Source organism: Bombina bombina, chromosome 3 (genome assembly GCF_027579735.1).
Source record: "Bombina bombina isolate aBomBom1 chromosome 3, aBomBom1.pri, whole genome shotgun sequence".
Classification (NCBI taxonomy): Eukaryota; Metazoa; Chordata; class Amphibia; order Anura; family Bombinatoridae; genus Bombina; species Bombina bombina.
Window position 1 is genome coordinate 258,125,403 of NC_069501.1, and position 25,280 is coordinate 258,150,682.

General features: G+C 35.4%; 1 protein-coding gene across 1 annotated transcript in view; it reads left to right on the forward strand.

The window, feature by feature from the left end:
- Positions 1-25,280, forward strand: part of SGSM2 (small G protein signaling modulator 2) — a 534,608-nt gene that overhangs the window by 378,331 nt on the left and 130,997 nt on the right. Inside the window, exons 7-8 of the mRNA XM_053705239.1 lie at positions 11,783-11,917; positions 15,657-15,781. Coding sequence (XP_053561214.1) covers positions 11,783-11,917; positions 15,657-15,781 — 260 coding nt within the window. The remainder of the gene's footprint in view (positions 1-11,782; positions 11,918-15,656; positions 15,782-25,280) is intronic.

Below are 25,280 nucleotides of genomic sequence, written 5' to 3' on the forward strand. Positions count from 1 at the left end.
AAAACATTTCTCAAGCACAACTTGCCATTCTATTAAACATATTATCATCAAATAAATATGTCACTAATGCATGTGCTATCCCCTACAACTCATTGTCAGATGTTTATATAAGCATGGCTCACAGATACACCAGTCATTCTTGGCCAATGGTTAATTGGTCACCATGCGGTTACACTACTCATGTACAGCTTGTCAGTAAAGCAATATCCCCTGCTGATCCACTGTCCCTTTTGTAACATGCAGCCTGCAGTGAACCTTCCATGCATAACTATATGGGGATATTACTGGATGAGCAGCTCTTATTACTGAAGTCTACTGTATATCAAAATATCATAGAAATGTTATCTTCACACTTAATGGTACTGTTCAATTTCCTGCCACCTCTTAAATCCCTAATATTATTACTGGGGAATACTATATGTTATCTTAGAATCTCTTTCTAAGATAAGACTGATCACTTTTATTATTGAAGACATAACATTGCCATAACATAGTATCTGAGAGCAACACATTTTAAAGTAATGAGCTAAGACGTTTCCTACAAAGAGATGACAGTGATTTGACCACACTCTCCTGAAACTATAATACATAAATAATTTAAGAAATACCCTAAATTATAATATTGGTTTGAGCATTGCACAGTATCTTGAAGAGCTTTGTGATGTGCTTCAGGAATTAAAAAAATCGTAAATATTTTTAGATTAATTTAAACATTTAGGTTGGACTGGAATGTGTTCAGCAAATAAATTCATCTACGCAAGGCTTTCAGCAACTACTATGTAGTTGCAATCTCCAACACTTCACTTCTTAGCAGTTACTCTCGTGGATCTATAAATGTAGAGTTTTTTCCCCCATCCATTTATCTTTAACATTGTTAATTATGTTTATGTATTCACTTTTTCATTTATTTTCTTTCTAATTATTCCATGCATATATACATAAAAGCACATGTGCATATCAAAACATAGATTACTGCTTCTATATTGCAATTAACATATGAATTTCTAGATCTTTTATAGGCAGTGGAGAGCCTGCCCTCTTATAAAGTATTAAAATCTTGATTACTTAGCCTAACCTACCAATTTTGGTTTAATATGTGATGACTTATTTAACCTTTGGAGCATATGTGGTGATAACCTTGATTGTCTAGTTTTATTTTTAGGGTTTTTTTAATGTTTTTTTTTTTGTGATTGACTGCTAATTCACTTCATTTTAACATTATTTTACTAATATAACCTAATAGTAATTATTTTCTTGATTAGCAGATTCTGTTAAAACAATCTTAGAAATCATTTGATGGGTAGTGCCTATAATATAACTTCCAGATAAGTGCAACATTTTTGTAGATCTTATTAGTCACAGAATCTTTTTGATACATTTTGGGTAACTATTTTACAAAAATTAACTAGTTAATGTATCATTGAGGTCACTGTGGTTTATTTTTGAAAATGTACCTGTAATATTTGTACACTCAGGGGAAACATCAATATATCAAGCATAGGGACCACAAAAACAATGTTTTTATGAACTTTAGGGATGAGCTACACCAAGGTTATTTTTTTATTAATAGACAGAGAAAATCAAACACAGTAGAATAAAATCAACTAACTTAGCTTCTATAATCATTTGTTTGTATACTTGAAAATGGTCTGTTTGAGGATTGCCATCCAGAAGTTATAAATATATATCCTCATTTAATTGCCTATACATTTCTTGTATGTATCTTATGACCAGATAAGTATCTTTTCTTGTTTGCTTAAAAGTTAATTAATACATCTGACAATTTCTGGATCTCTGTCAATGCATATGATTCTTGTTTTTCTAAATTAATTGGTTGCATTTTGAAGAGGATTTTCAGGGATTATATCCCTGGATTGTTCTAAAACAGGAGCGCAATGTAAATGTTGCTTAGAAAACGATAGTTTAAATGTTTATAAAAAAATACTTTGTATAAAGATCCTTTGCATTTCAGTGTTTAACTATAGATAAGATCTGTGCATAAATAAAAATTGACGATTTCATATCACATACATTCAAATGTCGTAAATTCAATCTGTGTTTTTATTCAGTTAGTAATAATGATATTTTAAAAATAGCTTTGCAGTCCAGTTATAAACACTTGCTTCATAGTTTTTTTATTTAAATAAAACATTATACAACAAACCGTTTTAACATATTTAATTGGTGTTCTCACATATGTCAGGACGTACAGTATTTGCTCCTCATATCCCTTTTAGTAAAAATCACTAAGCAATTGCTTTATTCATCCTTGCTCTAACAGAAATATTTCACAATCCTAGTTTTTTGTTTGCTCTTGACCATTAGACTCAGACTCTACTCTGCTAAGTATATAGTCAACTATAAGGTATTATATTTACAATTCTATTCTTGATTCCGTTGCCTTAAAAGAGTTTTTTGTTTAATTAACAAAAATGTTATGTAGGCCCTAATGAAAACTGTCAATAACCTCTAAAATATTAGTGTGACATAAATGGTTCACATTGTTTAATGTAAGATATTTATATATAACATATATATGCCATTTTAGATGCAACTGCACACAGTATTAGACATGACTGTAAAAGTAAAAGAAAGTGGAAACCAATTTGGTTTTCCAAAGAAGTAGCATATGCTGTAAAGACAAAAAAGATAGCTTATACAAATTACAGACACACACAATCAGATGATTGATAATATGAAAATATGGAGACTCCAACAACAAAAAAGACTAAGCAGTTAATTAGGAAGGTTAAAGCTCATGCTGAAGAGAAGATAGCACAGTCAGTAACACGGGGACAAAACATTGTTTAGATATATTAGTGAAAGAAGAAAAAATAAGGTAGGAATAGTAAAATTTAAAGCAGTTGATGGTAGAATAATAGAATGAGATAAGCAAATTGCAGACTGTCTCAATGATTACTTCTGTTCTGTTTTTACAAAAGATTGTGAAGATAGAATGTCTACATTAAGGGATGCTACGAAAAATAGAAACAAGTTAACACTTATCTTTTTACAGAGGATGAGGTTTTGTTAGCATTATCAAAAATAAATGTTAAAAAGGCAGTGGGTCCTGATAATATTCATCCAATGGTTTTAAAAGAACTTCGATCAGTGCTAACTTTCCCTTCTGATCTGTTTAATCAGTCACTATTAACAGGAGCTGTTCCAGATGATTGGAGAATAGCAAATGTAATACCTCTTCATAAAAAGGGCAGTAGGGAAGAATCTGGTAACTACAGACCAGTTAGGTTAACTTTAGTAATAGGGAAATTAATGGAAAGCCTGTTAAAAGAAAGATTTATTATTTACATAAAGACAAACAATTTAAAGGACCAAAGCATGGTTTTACTTCAGGGAGGTCATGTCAGACTAATCTAATTGACCTCTTTGATTATGTAACAAAAGTATTAGACAAGGGTGGAGTAGTTGATGTATCATATCTAGATTTTAGCAAACCATTTGATACCGTCCCACACAACAAACTAATTCACAAACTTGGTCTAGATTTAAAAATTGGGAACTGGGTGGAATGCTGGCTTAAGGACAGAAAACAAAGTGTCTTAGTAAATGGAGTTTATTCAGCAGAGGGGGCTGTTACTAGTGGTGTTCCTCAGGGGTCAGTTCTGGGGCCTGTTTTGTTTAACATATTTATCTGTGATATCAGCAAAAGGCTACAGGGTGAAGTATGTCTGTTTGCAGATGATACAAAATTTTGTAACAGAGTGGATGCTCCGGGGGGGGGAGCACCAGATCAGGGTGACACATGGCACGCACACTAAGTACCTGTCTTCTGACTCTTCTTGAGCAAGAGAGATAAGAGGTGGGTCACGGGTGATAGTTGACACTACAGAGTCAGAGGCCCGTGCTTTAGGGACCGGATGGAGGAGGAGGTGGAGCTTACCAGCACTGACTACTGTGGCACTGGCACCTAAGAGGCCGGAAACGGTGCTGCACTGCTGCTGCCTGCTGGGACTCGGAGACGGGAGACAGGAGTCCTAAGTGGCGCCACTGATATGTCAAAATAAATAAATATATTAAACACTGGCTGATCTGAGTCTGACAATTTTGCGCCCCACTGCTGGTGCGCAGTAAGGCGGTTGCCTATATGCAAGCGCCGGGCCTGGCCAACAGAATGCTTGGATGTATTGGTAGAGGTATTTGCAGCAGAAATAGTAAGGTTCTTATGCCACTTTATAGATCATTAGTTAGGCCTCATCTTGAATATTGTGTGCAGTTCTGGAGGCCATATCTTCAGAAGGATATTAGCAAACTTGAATCTGTGCAAAGGAGGGTTACCAAAATGGTACATGGTCTAAAAAATAAGACTTACCAGGATAGGCTCAATGACCAAAATATGTATAGCTTAGAGGAGAGAAGGGAAAGAGGTGATATGATAGCAACTTTCAAGTATGTTAAAGGGCTTAGTAAAACTGAGGCTGTGGGTATTTTACATAAAATGGAAAATTTGAGAACAAGGGGTCATGATCTCAAGCTAAAGAGTAGTAGATTCGGGAGTAATTTGAGGAAGCACTTCTTTACAGAAAGAGTGATTAAATTATGGAATAAACTTCCTCAAGTGGTTGTAATGATAAACACTGTGGGGGACTTTAAAAATACCTGTGACAAGCATAAGGCTATCCTACGAACTAGATACGTTTTTACTGTTAGGTAATATTGGGAAGACTTGCTGGGCCTATGGCTCTTATCTGCCGTCAATATCTATGTTTATATATATATATATATATATATATATATACAGGGAGTGCAGAATTATTAGGCAAATGAGTATTTTGACCACATCATCCTCTTTATGCATGTTGTCTTACTCCAAGCTGTATAGGCTCGAAAGCCTACTACCAATTAAGCATATTAGGTGATGTGCATCTCTGTAATGAGAAGGGGTGTGGTCTAATGACATCAACACCCTATATCAGGTGTGCATAATTATTAGGCAACTTCCTTTCCTTTGGCAAAATGGGTCAAAAGAAGGACTTGACAGGCTCAGAAAAGTAAAAAATAGTGAGATATCTTGCAGAGGGATGCAGCACTCTTAAAATTGCAAAGCTTCTGAAGCGTGATCATCGAACAATCAAGCGTTTCATTCAAAATAGTCAACAGGGTCGCAAGAAGCGTGTGGAAAAACCAAGGCGCAAAATAACTGCCCATGAACTGAGAAAAGTCAAGCGTGCAGCTGCCAAGATGCCACTTGCCACCAGTTTGGCCATATTTCAGAGCTGCAACATCACTGGAGTGCCCAAAAGCACAAGGTGTGCAATACTCAGAGACATGGCCAAGGTAAGAAAGGCTGAAAGACGACCACCACTGAACAAGACACACAAGCTGAAACGTCAAGACTGGGCCAAGAAATATCTCAAGACTGATTTTTCTAAGGTTTTATGGACTGATGAAATGAGAGTGAGTCTTGATGGGCCAGATGGATGGGCCCGTGGCTGGATTGGTAAAGGGCAGAGAGCTCCAGTCCGACTCAGACGCCAGCAAGGTGGAGGTGGAGTACTGGTTTGGGCTGGTATCATCAAAGATGAGCTTGTGGGGCCTTTTCGGGTTGACAGATGGAGTCAAGCTCAACTCCCAGTCCTACTGCCAGTTTCTGGAAGACACCTTCTTCAAGCAGTGGTACAGGAAGAAGTCTGCATCCTTCAAGAAAAACATGATTTTCATGCAGGACAATTCTCCATCACACGCGTCCAAGTACTCCACAGCGTGGCTGGCAAGAAAGGGTATAAAAGAAGAAAATCTAATGACATGGCCTCCTTGTTCACCTGATCTGAACCCCATTGAGAACCTGTGGTCCATCATCAAATGTGAGATTTACAAGGAGGGAAAACAGTACACCTCTCTGAACAGTGTCTGGGAGGCTGTGGTTGCTGCTGCACGCAATGTTGATGGTGAACAGATCAAAACACTGACAGAATCCATGGATGGCAGGCTTTTGAGTGTCCTTGCAAAGAAAGGTGGCTATATTGGTCACTGATTTGTTTTTGTTTTGTTTTTGAATGTCAGAAATGTATATTTGTGAATGTTGAGATGTTATATTGGTTTCACTGGTAAAAATAAATAATTGAAATGGGTATATATTTGTTTTTTGTTAAGTTGCCTAATAATTATGCACAGTAATAGACACCTGCACACACAGATATCCCCCTAAAATAGCTATAACTAAAAACAAACTAAAAACTACTTCCAAAACTATTCAGCTTTGATATTAATGAGTTTTTTGGGTTCATTGAGAACATGGTTGTTGTTCAATAATAAAATTAATCCTCAAAAATACAACTTGCCTAATAATTCTGCACTCCCTGTATATATATATAATCTAAAGGTGTTGCACTCCTGTTTAATTAATACAGCAGCTGCCGGGGTGCATAAGTAAAAAATAATACAATGTTCCAAGAAAGACTGCGCTCACGGGTTTAGTAGAAAAGTAAAAATAACTTTAATTTTACATGTTAAAAACAATTTCCCTTTGTTTTTAACATGTAAAATTAAAAGTTATTTTTTACTTTCTACTAAACCGGTGAGTTCAGTCTTTCTTGGAACATTATATATATATATATATATATATATATATATATATATATATATATATATATATATATGTGTGTGTACACACAAATTATTTCACAATAACAAACTATTTTATAAAATACATTTATCACTTCAGTGTGTTGTTTTTAATTCATAAAAAACTGTCTAAGAGAACTATTTAATACTAAAATCGTTTTTTGAGTATAAGAAATAAACAAAACTAGAAAAAAAAGATTTCAACAGCTAAACTCTGTTATCTGTTTTATATGCAAAGTGCATAAGTGTATTACTGTGACCTAGTATAGAGAAAAATATCAGCATTTTAATAAGAAGATATATATATATATATATATATATATATATTTTTTAGTAAACCACAATTAGCATAACAGGAAGTAGGATATTATTAAAGAGACACCAAAGTCAAAATTCATGATTCAGACAAAGCATGCAATTTTTAAAAACTTTTTAGTGTCTTCTTATATCTAATGTTACACATTCTTTTAATGTGCACGCTTTCTTACGTAACAAGCTACCTCTGAGTGTTTGCACGAGTTCCCAGATAACTCTGTGGTTCGTTAATGGTTATCACGTGATATAGTAAAAAGGATGGAAATTTTGAAATTTGTCAGAAAAAAAAATCTACTGCTCAGTGTAAGTGTTATTGTGGTGTCCTTTTATTATAAACTTTTTATTTATGTAATACTATTTCATTTAATGTTACTCATGAAAAATCAATATGCAAAATTGTTTTATCATCAAATCATTTAGTTACATTGATTAGGTATTTTTATTTTTGTAGTGTTATTATCTGTTTACAGCACACTAAACAGCTGTCATCATGTTTCCTGAACATCACTTTGCAAACATAACAATTGTCACAATATTCTTGTTCAACCTATTATCACACACCTGGGAACACCAACGTTTTACTGAACTCAATCTTGGAAACAATGAACCACTGCATAAGTACTAAAAACAAATATGCAACAATGAGACATTTCTAAGTAGCCAACACAGATGATCTCACTTGTGCCACTGCTTACTGTTTACATTCAGTATGAGCAGAATGGTTACATATGGACAATTTAATCTAGTACTTAGAGGGTCCTAAAAAATGACAAGTGGATTGCAATCAATAGCCCAGTGGATGGTTTTATACTGTATTTTAAACCAATGCATCTTAACTTTTTCAACTGTCCTGTATTTTAAATGGATAGCCCAGGGAGACCTATTTGTGTGTATTACAAGTGATGAGTTAAAGGGACATGCCACCCACATTTTTTCTTTTATGATTTAGAAAGAGAATGCAATTTTAAACATCTTTCTAATTTACTTAGATTATCTAATTTGTTTTATTCTCTTGATATTCTTTGATGAAAAGGATATCTAGATATGCTCACTAGCTGCTGATTGGTTGCTGCACATAGAAGCCTCGTGTGATTGGCTCACCATGTGCATTGCTTTTTCTTCAACTAAGGATATTTAAAAAATGAAGCAAAATAAATAATGGAAGTAAATTGTAATGTTGTTTAAATTTCTATTCTCTATCTGAATCATGAAAGAAAGATTTTGGGTTTAGTGGCCCTTTAAGTGTTGTGCTTAAGCACAATCCAAAATATTGATGTAAAATTTTGAACTTTTTAAGACATAAAGAAAACATTATTATTAATATGATAGCAAAGAACTACATGAAGAACTCCACTCGTTATATATCATGGGCTTGGTGCACCATCGGCTTAGAGCGCGATCAATATCTGACATGAAATTTACTGCACGTCCTCATATAGGTCTATTATGTGAGGGGTTTAGCTCACCTGCGCTATCCGGCATGCAGATGTTAGCTTGACCTAGACTATTGCTAAGGTGCTAAAAATAAACATTGGATTCCGCTCAAGTGATATTAACACACAGTAGCACTAATATTTTTGCTTCCACTTGTAATCTAGGCCAAAATGTTTTCTCAACTATGATATTGTGCTTCAGTGCTATATACATGTCTGAGTGTTAAATAGAAATAATAATTTGACATTTTGAGCTTCATTCCCTTCAGTGGTTTTATATTTGAGTAAACAATATATTTATACAAGTTCCCAAGTCTAGTATTTGTTGCATGTAATGCCTTAAAGTTACAGTCTACACCAGAATTTTTATTGTTTAAAAATATAGATAATCCCTTTATTCCCCATTCCCCAGTTTTGCACAATCAACACAGTTATATTAATATACTTTTTACCTGTATGATTACCTTGTATCTAAGCCTCTGCAAACTGTGCCCTTATTTCAGTTCTTTTGACAGACTTTCATTTTAGTCAATCAGTGCTGACTTCTAGGTAACTCCACGTGCATGAACACAATGTTATCTATATGGCAAACATTAACTAACTCCCTCTAGTGGTGAAATGCTGTCAAAATGCATTCAGATGAGAGTCGGCCTTCAAGGTCTAAGAAATTAGCATATGAGCCTAGGTTTAGCTTTCAACTAAGAATGTCAAAAGAACAAAGCAAAATTGGCTATAAAAGTAAATTGGAAAGTTGTTTAAAATAACATAATCTATCTGAATCACGAAAGTTTATTTTGGACTAGACTGTCCCTTTAAAATTCCACTCTGAAAATGATGGGTTTCCAGTACCCATGACAATTAGAAGATAATAGTCCATACTCCAGTCGTTGTTTGATAGCTGTAAAAGTCTATCTATATTTCTCCTTAATTGAGCTCAGCAAGAGAGATAAGTGACTTTTTAAAGGGCACTGCAAAATCAATGCAGATTTAGTTATTTTTATGTTATTAACAAACCCAGAATGGCTCCTCCAAATAGCAAGTGACGGGAAGAGTCACTTGGTCATTAAAAAACAAGGTGTTAATGTATTCAGATTTTTTACATTCAGTTGGTGTAAGATTAAAAAATGCAAATACAAGGTAATCCATGTGCCTTTAAAGGGACATTAAACACAAACTAAATCATTACTTGAATGATGTATACAGTACAAAGATTAGTGTGCAACCAATGGTTGTGTGGAATATACAGTAGCTCTGTCTGCACTTCCATGTTTAACATGAATTGGAAAGCCTACAATATTCAGAATCAAATGACAGGACAGGAGAACAAAATAAATATATTACAAAGTTATTTTACTACATGTAATTAAACAATTTATATTGCTATATTGAGGTGTTTAATGTCCCTTTAAGTCTAGTGTATATTAACAGTATTATTTTTTAGCAAGAAATATGTTATCCACCTATGTCACCCTTTACACCTAAGCTACTGATAAGGCCTAGAAAAACCGTGCAAGCAAGAGTACTTACTTTCACATCCTTGTATTCCTTGTTTTCACCCATCATGTGGGTAATGAGGGCCTAAAGTAAATAAATATATTTGCCACAGCTATGCTAGGTGTATGTGTGTGGCCCTAAATTGAACTTTACCAGTTCCTCAGTGACAGGTGCACATGCATACATCATACAGCAGTGACAATATATAATGCAGAATTGCATCTGTAATGTTTAAAAACATTGCACGAATATGAGCACTGTGCAGTTACCTATCTTGGAGTTGCATACTATTAAAGTTTATGTCCCTTTAGAGAAGAAATAAAATATTTATTGTGTGCTGTTCCTGTTGTACAGTGAGCTAGCTGGAAAAGCTGGTAGTACTACATGTGCAAGTATCCAGCAATTTATCAACATGAGTTATCTAAAAAATATAGCATACAAAAAGTGCAAAACAATATAAACAACGATGGTACATTAACAACCCAATTAAAATGATAAATATAACAGTCCTTTATAATTAGAAATATTAAACCAATGTCTTTAGGATCTTCAAACACTGCTGGGCTCCCATAGTTCCACTCTGCTTTGTCCAGGACTGCTGCCCCTTTTTAGTTCTACTCTCAGCAACCTCCAGAACTGCTGCTTCCTCTTTTAGCAGTCTATATACTTGTTTTAACTTGATAGGTATATAGAAATATAACTGATTTGACCAGTCTCTTCTCCAACCAACCCAGGATGTATTTTTGGTGGTAGGAAGATAGTTCCTGGCACCTTTCTGTCTCACAGCTGACCATATACCTTTACAGTTGAATTCTTACAGTATTGTGAGACCAACTGTCCATTAACATATCTAAGGTAAGGAAGTCACAATTGTTTTGATCCTTTCTGACATATGAAGACATACATTAAATAAATACACTATCAAAACCTATGTGAATATATTTTATATTAGTAAACCATTTGTTACACATAGTTAGGCTCTGAGTGGTGTAAGGAGTGTGCAAGTGTCTTTTGCTCTTTATAGCAACAGTTGTGTCAACAATGTTTGTAACAACATTATACATCTTTGCAAACACTACTATATAGTTCAACAGTGTATAACATTGTTGAAAACAATGTTGCCATAAAGTACTCGTCATGTCCATCCATGCTCCCGAGCCTATCTAGGTATGCCTTTCAACAAAGGATGCCAAGGAAGAAAGTAAATTTAATAACAAGTCAATCGTAATTTTAAAAAAAAATATTTTGTAAAATTGCAATCTCTATCTCTAAATTATGAAAGTTCTATTTAGACTTTAATGTCTCTTCTGTTTGACACATCTCTACTGTTTAAATATGTTTCTAACTGTTAAAGTTTTGCTCATTTTCAGTTCACATGTTAATATACACAGTTGTTTTTTGGCTTAATAAAAAGTTAAAAATATTGTTGAAATTGCATTCATTGGTGATTGTAGTGAGGTGTTTGAACTTTTATATACTGTTAATGATAAATGTTGTGCATTTGTTAATCTCACACATCATTATTAGCTATTAATGGTTTGCTCTGGACTGTATCTTTTACGTCCTTTAAGATGTCAGTGTCTTAGAGTTCCTTGTTTGTTTTTCTAGATTTTTACTGTTATATTATATACTAGTTTGAGTAAATTTACCAATTCAAACATCAACTCTTGTAATATATTGAGATGGCTTAGAAAAATAAGAAATAAAATAACTCAAGGTGCTACACAAAATATTTGCACAAGAATTCTGACAGATTGAAAAAAGTACCAATATTGTCTATATCTACTAAAGCAAACGGTGTGCCAAATACTTTGCACTTTTTTTTTTTTTTGCTCAACGGCATGTCTGTTTAATAAAGTTATACTGTAAGTGTACAAAATACAACCACTTTTATTGATCGTCATTGTATGGAATTTGCATGAAATAGCTGGCATTTACAAGGCTTTTCTTTTTTACAGGTTAAGAAACGTCACTCCAGTGGTAGCACGTCAGAAGATAAGTTTGCTGCTTCAGCTAGAGAATATGTTGAGTCCTTGCATCAAAATTCTAAAACACATCTTCTGTATGGAAAAAATAATGTATTAGTCCAACCAGTAAGTTGATTTGGATTTTTTTTTTCTAGGGTAATATTACTGGTCATCTGTCCATGGGGGGGGTGGTCAGTTGGAATTTTGGTGTGGGCATGAGAGGAGTACCCCGTCTTCTTTAAAAAAAAATCAAAGCTTTCTTAATTTAAATAGATATAACTGCATTTTTCATTGTAGTGTACTGCAAAGTTTGCATAGATATTATTTTGAGCTAGTTACATTTTTAAACTTAATTTATTGTGTATAATTAATAGAATGAACAAGTTCAGCTGGTATAAATATTTTGGACAGAGGGCTTTCTCTTTAAATAAATTCATGCTTTTATATTTCTCTTTATTATTTATTTGTTTGTTTATATTGTATAATTGAGTGTAAAAGTTCAGCTGGTATGAACACTTTTTGATTGATAGCTTTCTCTTGAAAAAAATGTATGCTTTTAAATGGATGTTTGAATGTTTTTGGATAGTAATATAAGACAAACATGCTGATAATAGGTGTGAAAACCTTAAAGGGACAAAAAACAAAAAAAATCCACTTTGTTTCATAAGATGTTGAGAATCCACAGAACATTACACGTGGGGTTATACACCAGTCCACTAGAAGGAGCCTCCTGGTGGCCAGAGAATGAATTGTCCACTTGTAATGATCTTGCGGACTCTCACCATCCTGAAGGAAATTCATTTATCAGGTAAGCATCATTTGTTCCATCAATGGATGGTGAGAGTCCACAAGTGGGCTATTCATTCCCTGGCCACCAGGAGGCTCCTGCTAGTGAATTTGAGTATATTCCCACATGTAATGATCTTATGTGTGGACTCTCACTATCATGAACTAAATTAATTTACCAAGTAAGCATATATATATATATATATATATATATATATATATATATATACATTCTATAATCAACAATTTAACAATGCAATTCAAAAGGTCTGCATGTATTGCGTTTAAACTGTCAAATATGCATTGCTTTTAATTACAGGACATACATTTTTTTTTTTAAAAGACTGTTATCTGTAGTAGTCAAATATGGACAGATATACATGAGTATTATATACCAGAACATTATTGTATTTGTAAACTCATTTTAAGTACATTTTAGGATTTGTACAATCAGTAGTTTTGCTAAATCACTCCAAAATCATCACATAATTACTATTTTTTTCTGTTAATGGTACAGAGTTGAATGAAATTGCCTTTAAAAAAAAAAAAAGATACATGCAAAAAAATCGTAATGCCTAAACTAAACAGCAAATACCTTAAAACAGATATTGAAAGGATCCCTTTATATCCATTAGTTGAACCATATGAACTATTTTGTGGGTGTTTGTGAAGTTTTAAAATTATAAAGCCAGCCTGTTGTGGCTTCTGTCAGGTAATATACTACATATATACTCATGTTTCCTACTTATAAAACAAAGCAAGGTCCTAGTTTAATAAAAATAGCTTAAAATCATATATTTAAACTATAAAACATGCAACTAAAATATGTTCATTGGATAGTTAATTTATTATTTCAATTAAGTATTAAAATATTCTATTTATAATATTACACAATCGGCTAGATTTAGAGTTTGGCGTTAGCCGTCAAAACCAGCGTTAGGGGCTCCTAACGCTGGTTTTGGGCTACCGCTGGTATTTAGAGTCAGTCAGGAAAGGGTCTAACGCTCACTTTGCAGCCGCGACTTTTCCATACTGCAGATCCCCCTACGCCATTTGCGTATCCTATCTTTTCAATGGGATCTTTCTAACGCTGGTATTTAGAGTCTTGGCTGAAGTGAGCGTTAGAAATCTAACGACAAAACTCCAGCCGCAGAGAAAAGCCAGGAGTTAAGAGCTTTCTGGGCTAACGCCGGTTCATAAAGCTCTTAACTACTGTGCTCTAAAGTACACTAACACCCATAAACTACCTATGTACCCCTAAACCGAGGCCCCCCCCCACATCGCCGCCACTCTAATAAAATTTTTTAACCCCTAATCTGCCGACCGCACACCGCCACAACCTATGTTATCCCTATGTACCCCTAATCTGCCCCCCCCCATGTCGCCGCTATCTACCTACACTTATTAACCCCTAATTTGCCGACCGGACCTCGCCGCCACTATAATAAAGTTAATAACCCCTAATCCGCCTCACTAACCCTATAATAAATAGTATTAACCCCTAATCTGCCCCCCCCCAACGTCGCCGCTACCTACCTACACTTATTAACCCCTAATCTGCCGACCGGACCTCAGCGGTACTATAATAAAGTTATTAACCCCTAATCCGCCTCACTCCCGCCTCAATAACCCTATAATAAATAGTATTAACCCCTAATCTGCCCTCCCTAACATCGCCGACACCTAACTTCAAGTATTAACCCCTAATCTGCCGACCGGACCTCACCGCTACTCTAATAAATGTATTAACCCCTAAAGCTAAGTCTAACCCTAACACCCCCCTAAGTTAAATATAATTTTTATCTAACAAAATAAATTAACTCTTATTAAATAAATTAATCCTAATTAAAGCTAAATACTTACCTGTAAAATAAACCCTAATATAGCTACAATATAAATTATAATTATATTGTAGCTATTTTAGGATTTATATTTATTTTACAGGCAACTTTGTATTTATTTTAAGCAGGTACAATAGCTATTAAATAGTTAATAACTATTTAATAGCTACCTAGTTAAAATAATTACAAAATTACCTGTAAAATAAATCCTAACCTAAATTACAATTAAACCTAACACTACACTATCAATAAATTAATTAAAATACCTACAATTATCTACAATTAAACCTAACACTACACTATCAATAAATTAATTACATAAAATACCTACAAATAAATACAATTAAATAAACTAACTAAAGTACAAAAAATAAAAAAGAACTAAGTTACAAAAAATAAAAAAATAATTTACAAACATTAGAAAAAGATTACAACAATTTTAAGCTAATTACACCTACTCTAAGCCCCCTAATAAAATAACAAAGCCCCCCCAAAATAAAAAAAAATGCCCTACCCTATTCTAAAATAAAAATAGAAAAGCTCTTTTACCTTACCAGCCCTTAAAAGGACCTTTTGCGGGGCATGCCCCAAAGAATTCAGCTCTTTTGCCTGAAAAAAAAAACATACAATACCCCCCCCAACATTACAACCCACCACCCACATACCCCTAATCTAACCCAAACCCCCTTAAATAAAATAATTGTTACAGATTGAGGTGCCCATTTACGCAGAAATATACTGATTTCCCAGAATTCCTATCATAAATTAATGTCCTTAATTATATAACTCATTCTCACTATTTAAACAACCATTTTATGCAAACTGATAGATAAGTCTGGACATGAAACCCAATTTTTCTTTCTTTCATGATTCAGATATATCATGTGATTTTAAACAACTTTCAAATTTACTTCTATTAACTAATATGTTTTGTTGAAAAGGATACCTAGGTAGGCTCAGAGCTGCTGATTGGTGGTTGCACATTTATGCCTCATGTTATTGTCTCACCCAATGCGTTCAGCTAGCACCCAGTAGTTCATTGCTGCTTCTTCAACAAAGGATACCAAAAGAATGAAGCAAATTAGATAATAGAAGTAAATTGTAATATTGTTTAAAATTGTATTCTCTATCTCATTCATGGAAATGAAAAAAACTTTCATGTCCCTTTAAGTATGTCCAAATTACAAGTTTGTGTTAAAATTAATGTAAAGATGTTATTACAAAACTTCTGTCTCTAGAAGGAAGATATGGAAGCTATACCTGGCTACCTTTCGCTGCACCAAAGTGGTGAAAATCTGACCTTAAAATGGACTCCAAATCAACTATTAAATGGCACATTGGGTGACTCTGAGCTTGAGAAAAGGTAACGTCTTGCTACAGCTCTATATCTATCAATGAGCCTGTATATGTGTTTTAACTATGGCTGAAAAATATTGCACTCATGTCTTTAATTAACATTGGGCATTTCATAAGTTGTTTGTTTTTGTTTTTTTTAAAAAAGAATGTCCTGTTTTAAATAAATATTTTTTTATCTTGGTAAACTTGTTCCTGTTGGAGTTGCCCTTACCAGTCCATAATCATCAACAGGAAGTATGTAGCTGCTGTATTAGTTTCAACTTATGTTTAAACAGCTTTAATTTATTATTTTTTTCAGGCAAATTCTTATTTAGCTGCTGCTCAAATATTCTAGAAATACCAATCAGTTTAGTTGATGATTAGTTATATTTGTCTGTGTATTAATATTGATTTATTTATTTATCTGAATTCAAAAGGGTGAAATAAGAATTGGAATTGATTGCATTGCTAAAAGCTATATCAGATGATTATTGTTATTATAACTCATGTATCATGCAGCAATTTTTTGGGGGTGGAATCAAAGTGCTTTACAGAAAAGGGAGTTTTCAAGGTTGTGTGCTCTATTCGGAGTACGCGCAAGCCTTCAACACTTGTTAAGGAGGAGTGGTGGTGGAGTTAAATCTTCCTGGTTAGATCTGGCTGGAATTATAGATAAGTCCTGCTATTGTGGAATTTTGGTATGCTTTCCAACAAAGGATAATGGAAGTAAATTGAAGTCTATGAAAATTGAATGCTCTAAGGGTGAAAGTTAAATTTTGACTTTCACATTAAATACTTCCCAACAAAATATTGTTAGCATTGGTCTGGGTCGAGTGTATTAAAGAGAGGCAGCATGCATAATTGATCACTCAGACACCTCATGCTTAGTAAACATTTAGAAAACTTGCTGATCAAAGACTGTAAACAGGAGCACATGGTACCTAGCTAAGTGTTTTTCAACTCCAGTGCTCAAGCCTCAAGGCACACGACTGGGACAGATTTTCATGATATCTGAACTAGTACACAGGTGAAATAATCAGCTGATTGGTGAGAGCAGGTTAGTAACTATGGTTACTGATCAGCTAATTAGTTCACCTGTGCTGTAGTTCAGATATCATCAAATTCTGGCATACTGGTGTGGCTTGAGCACTGGAGATGAACAATACGGACATAGAGTTGCATCAGGTAGGACACTAGGCTTATCCTAAATTATGCTCAGCAATATATTAACAACCAGAGAATGAATGTCATGTTGCAAACTGTTGGCTGAATTATCAGTAGCATTGCTGCAGCATTCTGCACCACCTGATTATGGCATTGTTTTGTTCTGGAAGGCTTGTATATATTACATTATAATAATCCAGATATGAGATCATAAATGTATGGATGAGTATTGAGAGATCATTTGAGTGTATCAAGTGCTAAATTATGGCTAAAAAAAAGCAGGAATGTGATGCATAGGAGCCAGCCCATTTTTGGTTGGGAACCTGGTTTATGCTTGCTTATTGGTGGGTAAATGTAATCCTCCAATAAGCAAGCGCTATCCATGGTACTGAACCCAAAATGGGCTGGCTGCTAAGATTTACTTTCCTGCTTTTAAAATAAAGATAGCAAGAGAACAAAGAAAAATTGATAATTTGAGTAAATTAGAAAGTTGCTTAAAATGTCATGCTCTATCTTAATCATGAAAGAAAAAATTTGGGTTTAGTGTCCCTTTAATATCTTAAAAGTTTAAAAAAAAACCTGGGCTGAGCACTATTATTACTGCAGAGTGAGTTTGCAATAATATCCACTGTAATAGGTAAGACCTACTGTCACCCACCATTTTGCTGTAGGGATTAATTTAAATGGTTCACATGGAAACTAATTTACATGAGATATTTATAGACAACAAATTGTTCATGACAATTGCATTATAATGAGTCTTAAAACTGATTTCCTGCATTTATTTTTTGAACGGAAAATGACAAGGTCATGAAAAGAAACATTTCAAACCTTGAACGTTTAGTGTTGGATTAATGCTGAGAAATGATTCATTACGTCTGACTTATTTGTTGATAATTACGCTGAGTGCTTTCAGAGCATTTTATGACAAAGTAAACTATTAAATACACAATTACATCTTATTTGTGTGAAAATAAAATTTAAATTTTCCTTTATGTATTAGTCGATTATATTAATCCTAAATTTAAAATCCCATTTTTTCCAAAGAAGGAAAAGAATTACAAATAATTGCCTATGTATGAACTGTATATATATATATTTTTAAAGCCATGTAATGGCTGCTATTTTTTATTTGTGCTGGTAGCAGCATTTTCTGCATCTCCATCTTTTTCTGTCTTCTTCTGAAATTGTAGTACGCAGCACAAGTGAAAGAAAATAGTAGCTCAGGATTTTTGTCTTGGAAAGCGAGCCTCCCCTTTAACAAAATTTATAAGCCAGCTCCCTTCCCCCTCATAGTAGATATTACTTTATTGTTTCTCTTTAAAGAAAATAGTAAAATAAATTGTAGTTTTAATTTGGGGATTTTCCATCTGATGCAGGGATTATGCAGAACCAGAAAAAGTGCTTAATTTACGTTTCAATTTGCAATTTGTTACTCCTGTGTTAAACGCAAGTTACTGATCAAGACAACAAATACAAAGCAGTCTCTGAGCAATTCTGACCTCAGTGGCTTTCTTCCAACTACATCTTGCCCTTTGCCTTATTCCACCATGACATGACAAGCGTCATTGTTGGTTCTTAAAAAACATTTTATAATTTGCCAAAGTTAACTGTTGCTTATGATTTCCATAGGACAGTGTAAATTGTCACTGAACCCGTGTCCCACCTTATAGGCTGAAGAACCCCCCTGGGGTGGCTGCCTCACACTTTAAAAAACACTGTATTAGCTTGATTAATTATGGGGTGTCAGTCACTGTACGTGACACTTTTTACTGATTACCAATTATGCCTTTTTGTTTAGGTTTGTGTATTCCATATAAACTCTAATATTGCCAACTTCAAAAATACATTTAACTTCCATGAATCTTTGTATGAAAGGTGTCCAGATATGGGGATAAATCAATAATGTACTCAAAATCATAACCAGCTTTAATGCTAATCAAGTGGCCAAAAAATATATGAATAGAGCTCTGGGTGACCTGAAGATTTACTTACATCTTTAGATGCAAGCAATATATTTAAAATATATAAGCCCACTCGTCATGCAACACAAAATGTCTACCGCTACAGACCCTGAAATTGCTTTACGTTTATGTAATTATGTTATCACTATACTTCTTAATATAGCTCTGCAGAATATATTGCTGCTTTAGAAATAAATTATACTAACATTAATGAATATAAGTTATTCCTCTTCATGTTGTAGCTTATGCGGATAGTTCATTAAATTGCATGCATAATGCAGCCTTTGTATATAAGGGATATGAAAGTCAAAAATTAACTTTTATTATTCAGATAGAGTACACAATTTAAAAAAAAATCTAATCTATTTATATTATCAGATTTATCTTTTTATCCTTAGTTAAAAGTTAGTTCCTTTCTATGAGGCATACTGAGGTAGACTCAAAAGTGTGCACTTGTCGAGCGCTATATGTATATTATTGCTAAAAACATTCAGCCAGATTACGAGTTTTGAGTGGCTCGGTAATAACTTGCAAGTTATTTCCACCGCTCACCTTTAATAGCGCTGCTATTACAGGTTTGCAAAAACCCGGCGTTTGCAGGCGATATGGCTGCGTTGAGCTCCATAACACACACAAATACCAGCGCTGCTTTGAGCTGGTTTTACGTGCTCGTGCACGATTTCCCCATAGACATCAATGGGGAGAGCCGGCTAAAAAAAGCCTAACACCCCGGGGCGTGGCCAAGAGGTGGCCATGATTGGTCGCTTTTCATGAAGCTCCTGGGACTTTCTATCTAATTTATAACTTTTACTAGATATTTAGACATTAACCCATCCGCTAACTACAGCAATTTATTGCTACTTATTTTGTGATCCAGAACTGACCTAAGAAGGGTTTATAAAAGTGCCCAGGACCTGAAATAGCCAGTAATGACTTTAGGCTGTCATCCGCATCTCCTATAGCTCAAACAAGCCTAGCAGATACGCAGCCCACGAGGGTTAACTGAATGAGCTCCCTTCTTAAGGAATATTCATGCATGGACTTATCAACCTGGAGTTATACTCTCTACTCTGAATTAAGTGAGGTGACGGCCTGCAATACTCTCTCTAACCCCCCCCCCCCCCCCCGGCCTTCCGGGTATAACGGGCCTACCTAACTGCTAACTTATAGGATGGAGGACTTTCAACTAACTATGAAGGCTGTCCTCCTTGACCTGGGTCGGAAGATGGATGCAGAGTTCGCTGAACTTACAGCATACTGGAGGCCCGTGCAAAAGATGGCGCTTGGCACCCACGTGAAATACATGACCCTGCTGAGCCAGCTAAACACAGCCCTTCTACTTCCAAGACCTTAGTTGATTGTCCGGAGGCTCATACTTACACACCAGAAGATTCCACTCCTGATATCTGTGTACACAGCTCAGAGACAATTGCCGCAACTTACCCGCACCGCTCTTTTGTAGCCCCACAGGAATCATGGAGATTGAATGTCATTTTGCTCCCAGCCCCGAAGTGCCCGATTCCCTCCCAACCACCTTTATCCACTTCAGCCATAACTGAGAGGAAGGCGCTATCTCTCTCACCTCTGGTGTTCTGGTCGGGGGATGCGGCCGGCTCCCGCGCGGGACATCCGGAGCTTCTGCACAAACACACTGCTCCAAACTCCCCAGTTGAGAAAAAGGTAGCTGTTGTGTTTACCTTTCTGAAGCGGCTTACAGCTGAGGTTTTCCGGGCATTCTCCTTGGACATCTGTGCTGCCACCAATGAAGAAAAGGGCCTGAATACCATCGGTTCACTTCTGAATCGCTCCGGTGTGGGTTAGACACAGAGAAGATAGAGTAATGCACAATAAGCGTCTGTTCAGATGTGTGCTTCTGGACATTAATGTTTGCTCATGTTTATTCAGATATGTTCGTTAAATGTTTGCTGGTTATTGCCTTGATATGTATTGGTAATATGGTGGGCTAGTAGTCGACCTCTTTACATGAACATGTAATTGTTTATCAGAGTCCTTTATATGGGGTAATTTATAGTGTGGATTAATTACAGAACCGGTTGCTTAGCTTGCATGTATATTCATGAGATGGAACTCACGACCAGCCTATCTAGATTTTTATAAACTCTTATTACTTTTTTTTCTTCTAGTTATTTCATTTTACGCACTATTAGGCATAAAAAGTGGAGTCACCTTCAGCTTCTTATGCATTACAGGGGCAGTTGGAGCAGAGAGTACCATGTTACTGGTTTGCTGGTTCTTGCATGCTTTTTATTTTGTGAAGGACTAGCAGATTGCCTCCTAACATGTTTATGCTTAATCTAATTATGACTTCCTTGAGAAAAACTTCTGCAAATACTAGGTGTAGAACTAGTTGATTATCTTGCACACAAATTTACTATTAGATGGAGCATATAGATTACTAGTATAAGTCTATACACACCCCTATTGCTTTTTTGTCGCATCATTAGAATACATCTTTAGAGCCACTCTTAGCTTTCCTACTGACTGCCCCCGAAAATTAAATTTCACAGGAGAGGCTATAGTATGGGGTCTCATTGTTCACTCTAACAGCTTAGATATTTCACATACACACCCTAAGCAACTAGAATGGTTTGGGATATACGCCCCTCATGCTTAGCAGTGGCCCTCATTCACTTTTACACCAAATAGACTTCCATTCCCCCCTTCAAAAGACCCCCCTTGCATGTTTCTCTACAGTAGCACAGATGACAAGCTCCCCTAGACTTAAATAGACTTTAACCCCTTAATGACCACAATACCCTGTATGTCACTGGTCGTTAAGGGTTTTTTCAGGACATAATAGCACAAGTCTAGCAAGAACATGCTATTAATGCACTCCCTCCAGCAGGCTTTGTGGAATAGAGCAGTCTCAACGCTGGTGGCAAGACCACGCTATAAAACAATCAAGTCACAAAAAAAGGCCAGCGACATACAGGGTACGTCGCTGGTCCTTAAGGGGTTAATATTCCTTCGCACTTTACTTTTTATTACAACTACAAAACTTTTAGAATCACCCCCCTGGTTAATAAGTGGTAAGTGCTCTGGAAGTGCACATATAAGGATATATAATAACTAGTAGTACGAGTCGCTTGTTTATTACTTCACTCTATGCTCCTGGTTTCTGTCTGAGCTCTGATGACAGCTACTTATGTTCCGTTCCTGTTCTATATTAAATGCAACTGCAAAGAAAGCTCCCTTCTCTATAAGAGTAATACTATTTTACTCACTTCCCCACTCCATTGATCCCCCGTTACAATTCAGTTCTTATTTACACACATTAGTATGGTTTTTGGTGTAAATGTACCCTATGTGCTGGACTCTTACTGGACAATACTCCATCCTGTATCTAATATCTAATATTGAGTAATGTATGATGGCCCGTTTTCCTCCCCCCCTTCTTTTTACAGAGCAGCTCTTGTCTGCTGATTTCCTCCCCCCACCTTCCTATGCTAAGGTCCAAAAGTGACCATACCAGAAGCTAATTTCCTCAGTATTGTCTATATTAGTTTACACAGGTCCAAAAGTGACCCTTTAAGTCAATGAGGAATCTCTTGAAGCAATAATATAAAAAAGAGGTTCAAACTTCTGACTCATAAACAACCATTGCAATGTTTTGCTTTTGTACTATGTTATCTTGAAGAGTTACTTTATTTCTGTTAATTATGTTTTATGATGTCTAATATACAATGTATAATCTACGCAACCTGCCGCCCCCGACATTGCCGACACCTACATTACACTTATTAACCCCTAATCTGCCGCCCCCAATGTTGCCGCCACCTACATAAATTTATTAACCCCTAATCTGCCGCCCCCAATGTCACTGCAGCCACTATACTAAAGTTATTAACCCCTAAACCTCTGGCCTCTCACATCACTAACACTAAATAAATATATTAACCCCTAAATCTAACCCTAAATCTAACCCTAACGTAACCCTAACCCTAACACCCCTAACTTTATTATAATTAAAATAAATCTAAATAAAACCTACGATTAATAACTAAATAATTCCTATTTAAAACTAAATACTTACCTGTAAAATAAACCCTAAGCTAGCTACAGTATAACTAATAGTTTCATTGTAGCTATCTTAGGTTTTATTTTTATATCACAGCTAAGTTTGTATTTATTTTAACTAGGTAGACTAGTTAGTAAATAGTTATTAACTATTTACTAGTTACCTAGTTAAAATAAATACAAATTTACCTATAAAATAAAACCTAACCTGAGTTACACTAACACCTAACATTACAATAAAATTAAATAAATTAATTAAAAAAAATACATTTATCTAAATTACAAAAAATAATAAACACTAAATTACACAAAATAAAAAAGAAATGATCAAAAATAAAAACAAATTACTCCTAATCTAATAGCCCTATCAAAATAAAAAAGCCCCCTTTTTTGCGGGGCATTGCCCCAAAGAAATCAGCTCTTTTACCTGTAAAAAAAAAAATACAAACAACCCCCCCAACAGTAAAACCCACCACCCACACAACCAAATCCCAAAATAAAATCCTATCTAAATAAACCTAAGCTCCCCATTGCCCTGAAAAGGGCATTTGGATGGGCATTATCCTTAAAAGGACATTTAGCTCTTTCACATTGCCCAAACCCTAAGCTAAAAATAAAACCCACCCAATAAACCCTTAATAAAACCTAACACTAACCCCCGAAAATCCACTTACAGTTTTGGAAGACTGGACATCCATCCTCATCCAGCAGTCTTCAACAAAGCCGGGAGAAGTCTTCATCCAAGTGGCAAGAAGTCGTCCTCCAGGCGGGCAGAAGTCTTCATCCAGACGGCATCTTCTATCTTCATCATTCCGACGTGGAGCGGCTCCATCTTCAAGACATCCGGCGCGGATCATCCTCTTCATACACTGAAGGTTCCCTTTAAGGGACGTCATCCAAGATGGCGTCCCTTGAATTCCGATTGTCTGATAGAATTCTATCAGCCAATCGGAATTAAAGGGTAAAAAATCCTATTGCTTGATGCAATCAGCCAATAGGATTGAGCTTCAATCCTATTGGCTGACCCAATCAGCCAATGGGATTGAGCTTGCATTCTAATGGCTGTTCCAATCAGCCAATAGAATGCAAGCTCAATCCTATTGGCTGATTGGATCAGCCAATATAATTTTTTACCCTTTAATTTCCGATTGGCTTATAGAACTCTATCAGCCAATCGGAATTCAAGGGAAGCCATCTTGGATGACATCCCTTAAAGGAACCTTCAGTGTACGGCTGGGACCATATGAAGAGAATGCTCCGTGCCGGATGTCTTGAAGATGGAGCCACTCCGCGTCGGAAGGTTGAAGATAGAAGATGCCGTCTGGATGAAGACTTCTGCCCGTCTGGAGGACGACTTCTTGCCTCTTAGATGAAGACTTCTCCCGGCTTCGTTGAGGACTTCTTGCCGCTTGGATGAAGACTTCTCCCGGCTGGATGAGGATGGATGTCTGGTCTTCCAAAACTGTAAGTGGATCTTCAGGGGTTAGTGTTAGGTTTTATTAAGGGTTTATTGGGTGGGTTTTATTTTTAGTTTAGGATTTGGGCAATGTAAAAGAGCTGAATGCCCTTTTAAGGGCAATGCCCATCCAAATGCTCTTTTCGGGGGAATGGGGAGCTTAGGTTTTTTAGGTAGGTTTTTATTTGGGGGGGGCTGGTTGTGTAGGTGGTGGGTTTTACTTTTGGGGGTTGTTTGTATTATTATTTGCCAGGTAAAAGAGCTGATTTCAAGGCCCTTTTAAGTTCTATGGCAGTTTAGTTTAGGCTAGGGGTTTTATTATTTTTTTGGGGGGGGGGTTATTTGATAGGGCTATTAGATTACATGTAATTAGTTTAAATATTTGATCATTTCTTTATTTTGTGTAACTTAGTGGGGTTTTTTTGTAATTTAGTTAATTGTATTTCATTAATGTAATTTATTTAATTATTTTAATTTGTTAGGTTTAACTGTAAGACAGGTTAGGTTTTATTTCACAGGTAAATTTGTATTTATTTTTAGTAGGTAGTTAGTAAATAGTTAATAACTATTTACTAACTAATCAACCTAGTTAAAATAAATACAAACTTACCTGTGAAATAAAATAAAACATTAGTTATATTGTAGCTATCTTAGGTTTTATTTTACAGGTAAGTATTTATTTATTTTTAAATAGGAATAATTTAGGTATTAGCAGATTGGGGTTAATAAGTGTATGTAGGTGGCGACGACATTGGGGGCAGTAGATTAGGGGTTAATAGTATTTAACTAGTGTTTGCGATGCGGGAGTATGGCAGTTTAGGGGTTAATATGTTTATTATAGTGGTGGCGATGTCCGGAGTGGCAAATTAGGGGTTTAAATCATTTTATTTTAGTGTTTGCGATGC